This window comes from Sinocyclocheilus rhinocerous, unplaced genomic scaffold (genome assembly GCF_001515625.1).
Source record: "Sinocyclocheilus rhinocerous isolate Xijiao unplaced genomic scaffold, SAMN03320098_v1.1 scaffold173, whole genome shotgun sequence".
In the NCBI taxonomy this organism is placed as follows: Eukaryota; Metazoa; Chordata; class Actinopteri; order Cypriniformes; family Cyprinidae; genus Sinocyclocheilus; species Sinocyclocheilus rhinocerous.
Window position 1 is genome coordinate 489,677 of NW_015645056.1, and position 6,950 is coordinate 496,626.

Genomic DNA, 6,950 nt, shown 5'->3' on the forward strand with positions numbered 1-6,950 from the left:
TGTGTGTGTGTGTGTGTGTATGTGTGTGTATATATATATGATTCGTCTCCACAAAAAGGTTCTTTTTCGGATAGATCGTTTTAATGAATCGGTTCAAAAAAGATTCAGAGGTCATTTTACGGTGGAACTGGCTTATGTTGTCTACAATTTTGAGCGCTGCACGACAGAATAGATCATGCCGTGACCGAGGGTCTTGATCTTATTTACATCTTAACTAAAATGCTATTTTTAAACCTTTCTATCAGCCGATGATAATTCTGAAAGAAAACGCAGAGAGCACAGATCAGTGGCCGAGAGATAAACCACGAGCTCTTGTATTAATGTGTTGTTGCTGATCTGGTTATTTTGTTTCGGCGTACAGTTTGTTAATTTTGTGCAAAGCATACGGTTACAGTAAACATCATTCAGCTTAACTGTGCACGTTTTAGACACTTCATGTCTTGTTCATGCTATAAACGCATGTCCACTGCTGAGCTGTGGGCTATGACTAATTTCATGCGCAATGCAGACAAAATTACAATTTAAAATCAATCAGATGCATCGTAATTTTTACAAATGAAGCTTCATATTATGAGAAGGCTACTTTCTACGACCCTTATATCCTGCAGTCATGGCGAAATTAGGTTCCTCCGATCTAAAAAAAACAAACAAGAATCGAACACAGCAGTGAGGAATCGATTCTTGGAATCAAATCCCATTGATTCCAGAACTGGGCACTGGGCACGTCGCTAGACCCAGGGGGCGTGCTGTCTTTGAACGTCAAAATTTGATTGGCTGATGATTCTGTCACTAATGCTCGCAACAAATCAGATGCGACGTCTTTCAACAAAAGGGTAGCACTATCTGTAGTATCTCAAAGTATCTCAAAAGTGTCTTAAAATTATGATTTATGCACCTTTATGCTCAAATAATAACTAAATAGTTTATATACTGTAAGTGTTTAAAAAAAAATAAAGCTTCATAATAAATCATTCCTCAATGTCTTACTCCATAAATAAGTTCATTACTGTAACAGCATTTGTTTTTTTTTCAAATTCACTTTTATTTGTGTTGCTCTTTAAAGCAGCTTTACAGAAAATTTAAACTGAAGGGTTCAACACGATTTTCTGTTGTAAGTCAACATTACACCACAAACAGTTATACCACAAATAATTGTTGATAGAGCTCAACCTGTACTGAAACTACAACTTTCCTTTAACAGTAATACTATAATAATTTGGTAAGTATTGAAGAGTAAGTTGCGCTTGCAAACAAACATTGTTGTTGTAATTATCGCGAGGGATTTGTGAAGCTGCAGCATATATGTAATATTCAGAATGTGTTGTTTAGACATTTTCTTGTGCAGTTTTTTTCCCACATGTGGTGTTATTAGTCCTGCTATACGCTGCAGAGCTGTTTGCATGAATATCAGCCGCATTAATCAGCGAGCGTGTCTCTGTGTCGCTGCAGAGCCGCATCAGGAGGATGTGGAACGACACTGTGAGGAAACAGTCAGAGTCGTCCTTCATCTCCGGAGATATCAACAGCACTTCCACTCTAAACCAAGGTAACAGATGAAACGCTGGGCTCTCACACATGCTGCTGTTCGTGCGCTTGCGCGTGCCTCAAAAGAGGGCTTACAATGACTTACAAAGATCCCCCGTAGTTCGCACCCTGCGTTTATAGATGCTGTAGGGTTTTTCTACTTGCTCCAGAGATGTTTATGTGAAAGGTATAATTATTTTATCTCCTTCTGTCTTCATTTAAATGAGCGTAAATAGTAACAAATTCTGTTTGCCTTGGGATGCATTCATGATTTATTTTTAGTTTTATTTATTTATTAGTTGGTTGGTGAATGCAGCCTGTGGTCACAAAGTGCATTGAACAAACTCGGGATCTTTTTCAGTTTGACGAATTCAAGCGAATTGAACCCAGATGCCACTGCACTCAATCTAAACTTACTGTGTCACAGGATTGAATCTTGTGAGTTTTGTGGTTAGTTTAGCTCACGAGCGCATGTACAGGGAATTAATTTAGTACCGAGCTGAGGATGGAAAAATTATTATGGACACATTTACACAGTACAAGAGATTATTAAGAAACTATGACCAATTGACACAGACTTGCACGCTGAGAGACATCACCACTGCTGAAGGGAGAAGATAAGCTGAATCGAATATAATTTGAATGCAAATAAAAGCATTTTATATAGATCCACAGCGAGAATGCATTGTCTTATACAAATAAATGTAAATGCCTTTATTTAATTAAAAAAAAAAAATTAAAATATGAATTTAATTTCTGTTATTTTGCAGACTTTTTTGCAAGCACAAAACATTCAAAGTGAACAATGCTTGCAATTGCCACTGATTATTTAAAAAGTGAACACTTGAATGCATTAAGACGTATTTTGCTCTTTCTTTCTAGCAACACGTCAAGTAATGAAGATATATTTGGTGTACCAATGTCTCTTTTTTAACTTAGTGATATACAGTTTGTTCATGTCACAGCATCTCATCCTGCTGTGTGGCCCATGATGCATTGCATCAATCCGTCTTACTAGCCATTTTATCGATCTATAATATATATATATATATATATATATAGCACTGCAATTGTTTTTAGGTTTTCTCCATCACACACTACATACAGGTTTAAACTCTTATAGAGAAGCACAAATCGGCAATAAAACATGTGGCTCCAAATGCATAACAGGATATTTTACTATTTCTTCTCTTTCATTTTCAGCTGTTTTGGTCTTTTCCGTTGGATCTGTGTGCAAATAGTCTCTGTCTTTTTTCATTAGGACTCTACATGCAATTCTTTATTTTCTTTCTTTCTTTTTATTTGGCAGTTTAAAATGCACAAAAAATAACAAGAGAATGCAGTTTATAAACAGTGCAGGGAGAGGTAAAAAACCCACGAGGACTTATTTAAAGCCTCCACCTAAACAATATAAAGTCTTCACAAAATTATAAAGAAAACGAAATTAACAGAGAAGTTTATATAACTACATCCAAAAAAAGTAAATACATTCATGCATACAGTATGTACATGTTAAAATGCATCTATGCATGCATCTGTGAAAAGTGCATATATACAAACAAATATAAATGCCAAGAAAATATTGATTTTACACATAAAGATTCAAGATTCTTTATTGTCACTATACAAGTATAGTGAAATTTGAGCAATCCTAACAGTGCAGTCACATGTAACTTAAACATATGTAATACAAAAAAAAAAAAAGAAGTATGTTATTACTATACAATACAAGACAAACAATACATAAACCAATACAAACAAGGCGATAGTGCAAAGTTAAGCCTTAACTGCAATACAGTCAGCGATAAACGGTATGCTGTTTAACAATACAATACAAAGACAGTACAAACAAGGCGATAGTGCAAATTTAAGCCTTATTAAATATCGTATTGCACACATTATTGAACAGTTGGCACATAATAGAAAAGATGTACATGTTGCATTGTTTGCATTCTAAAGGCTCCAGTGAGTGGACTATAAAACACTATAAAACTGATCTTTGTCTTAGGTTAGTTAGAGAGCGACCAGGATGCTTTTTAAAAATTATTCATTATTTCGGCTTTGCACAAGTGTTGCTGATGAGAGTTTGGTGTTCAGTTCGAGCTGCTAGAGACGTGACCGAGCAAGCGAGAGGAAGAGTGACTTTGAGTCAAACTAGCGTAATGTGCTCAGGTGTGATGCAGGACCCAGTGTTCTTTGGTACACTTAAAATTTGAAATTGAAAGTAATAGTTTTCATGTTTTTTTTTTTTTGTATATTCTGGAAAGATTTAGCTGTGATCTGGCATCGGGACAGATGCATGCTCTAAACAAAGTCATATTTATAAATATTAGTGTCTGAAAGTCGAACATCTTATCGGTGCTTGTGAGATAAGATATATTTTTGTGTCCAAGTAAAACATTTGCTTGGTGGGCCATTCTGTTCACATAATCTGAAATATGTGATCAGTCAACATTTAGTTCTTCTGTCCACTCAGAGCAGCTTTTCACACGCATAGCAATGTCATCTGAGTGGCTGTTTCAGTTCACAGTTCAGGTCAGTAATTCTGTCTAATTCTGTTCTGCTTTTCTCAAGCTCTCTTGTTCACACTCATTCTCCTCTCTTTATTTGTTCAACAGGAATGAGCGGCAACTATCTGCTAACTAACCCTCTCCTCAGGCCTCACGACACTAACAGCCGCTATAACAACCTTCTTGCCGAAACCATCGTCTGCAACACCCCTTCTCCTCCAGCTTTCCGCTCTCCAGGTGCTTTATGGGCCAGGTCTCTTTCTGTCGTTTGGGAATGTGGGCTGGACAAATCCCGGCTTTTTCACAGCATGATTAACGCAGGACTGCAGTTTACAGAGAATCTGTAATGAAATCACTGCAGCCTTTCTCCCTTTGAGCTGCATGAATCTCTTGCTTTTTTATACCATTACCTCTAAATTATTAATTAACCCTTTTAATTCAGATTTTTTTTTTTTGAGAATGATGGATTAGAAGAGCTTTCCCAGATTTAATTTGTTGAGATTGTCACTTAATACAACTTGTGTTAATAATATAACTAAGTTGACCAAACTTTACATTTTAAGGTGGCACAAACACTTTTCATAAGTTCAAACAAAAGTTTTTTTTTTTTGATCATTCATTCATTCATTCATTGAAACATTTATTATTTATTTATTTATTTATTTTAATTAAATTATTTTATTTTTTTTACAGTTTATTTCCTGCTGTATATTGTTAATGGGGCAGTCTGTAATTAGCATTATGTCAGTGTTATCTATTATTTTAATTTCATTTTTAACGTTTTATTTTATTTTATTATCAGTGTTCTCCATTCTTGTCATTTTTTCTTTTTTTTAATTAATTAATTAATTTATTTATTTGCGGACATAAAATGCATAACCCTAACCCTAATCTCAATTTAATATATACATATTTTAATGAACCACCCAAAATTTAAGGGGAACAGCCAGCGATCGCCATGCATTTTCTTTATATGAAAAATGAGCATACACTGAGAAAGAATGGTGTAGAAACTATTTTCACTCAGAAATTGAAAAAGAAACCGCAAGCAACACGTGAAATTTCAAAGTACAAAGACTGAGATGGTATGCAAAATTTTAAAATGTACTCCAATAATCTTTGTTTTATGCACAACAAGGAAACAAGCCATCTTACCAAATCACACATTATAAAACTTTTATAAAACTGTAATAATTTTTATATTGCCTTTTTTCATTAATTTGTAGTAGACTTTTTGCCATTTTAAACTGTATTTATATATATATATATATATATATATATGTGTGTGTATAAATATAAAAATGTATAACATATATATGAATATATTAAAATGTACAGACAGACAGACATACACATACATTAAAAAAAATTCTATATATTTTTAACCTTAATGTAATTTAAAAAAATATATTTTTTAACCTTTGTAACCCATAAACTTAAATGTTTTAAATTTAACAACTTTTCATATCTTTCAATATTGTCCCCCTCACTTCTGAAATGATGGCTACGCCCCTGATATATATAATATAAACATTTTAACCAACTTCAAGCATAAAACAAGTGCATGGTGATATAGTTTCTATAGAATAAGGAGACCCAGAATTTAATAAATTATACAAATATTGTAGATATGTATTTATTTATGTACGTTGAAGTATGGTAGAGTATGTAAATTCACATAATTGAACAAAATAAATTGAATAATCACTGTATTCATAACTGTCAAATAGTATAGAAATGCATAAGCTAGAAATGCTGACAGTTTCAGTGCAGTTTACAGGCTTGTGGACAAATGTTTCCACTGTAATAGAAAGTAGGAGTTTTATTGAAATGTTTGATTTATTGTGGCAGTGTAATGTCTCAGGGCTGACTGCAGCATGATGCTTGAAGCGGAAGTGAACGAAAGAATTGCTTCTGATTACATCTGAACAGCTCGCTCAGACTGAGACCTGCGCTCTAGACAAACAGCAGCAGGAAAAGCATTTGTACATTTGCAACGCTGAGCAATCAAAGATCTGGCTTTTCTCCCAGAATTCCTGCTTTCCAGCCGCGTTGGGTCTGCTTCTCCAGTCCAGACAGTACCTGACTGGACGAAACCCCTCGCCAGCACATAAACAAATGCAAATCATCTGGGCTGAGATGATGTTTTATGGTTGTTTGCTTTATTTTTGTCCTTCATTTCTCCCCTCGGTCCCTCTCTCCTCCCGTTCAACTCTTTGCAGAACACAGACGTGTTTTTCACATCCCTTATGTTTATTTCAAACTACAGAACTTTAAATCCATCCTATGCTCCACATGAAACAGCAGTTCATTAAATGTATGATGATTTTCCACACTTTCAGTTCTATCACCAACTTATTGTTATTAGTCAAGAAATACTGCTGTTTCATACTGCTTTGTAATTATGACTTGAGATGTTTATGCATTCATATACTGTAGGCCTGCAGAAAATAATTAGGTAACACTTTGTTGATACTCCACTTTAGACATTTTACTAACTATAAGTAACATCTAGCAGTCATTAGAGTATTAGTTGTCTGTCTGCTAAATATCTGCTAACATTTTATTTTGATGCTCCCCAACACACATTACAACGACTACACTGTAAGTAACTTTGCAAGAACATGTCAACTTATTCTACTAACCCTAACCCAACAGTCTACTAATACTCTAATGAGAGTTACGTAGTTGACGTAGTTGCAAATTAAAAACGGTTAGTTGACATTTAGCTGCACTAAGTTAACTTATAGTTAGTGGAATGTCTAAAGTGGACTGTCAAAATAAAGTGTGACCAGTATTTCTTTCTTTCTTTTAAAGATGGAGTGCTAACCCTGTTACTCCTGCCATATCCTGCATTCAGCCTTCCGATAGATTCGCTCACAAAAAAATGGATTTAAAAAGCTTTATTGCTTTGCA

General features: G+C 34.5%; 1 protein-coding gene across 1 annotated transcript in view; it reads left to right on the top strand.

Moving 5' to 3' along the window:
• Positions 1-6,950, top strand: part of adgrl2b.1 (adhesion G protein-coupled receptor L2b, tandem duplicate 1) — a 110,449-nt gene that overhangs the window by 100,346 nt on the left and 3,153 nt on the right. Inside the window, exons 19-20 of the mRNA XM_016508246.1 lie at positions 1,450-1,546; positions 4,143-4,271. Of these exons, the coding sequence (XP_016363732.1) occupies positions 1,450-1,546; positions 4,143-4,271 (226 nt within the window). The remainder of the gene's footprint in view (positions 1-1,449; positions 1,547-4,142; positions 4,272-6,950) is intronic.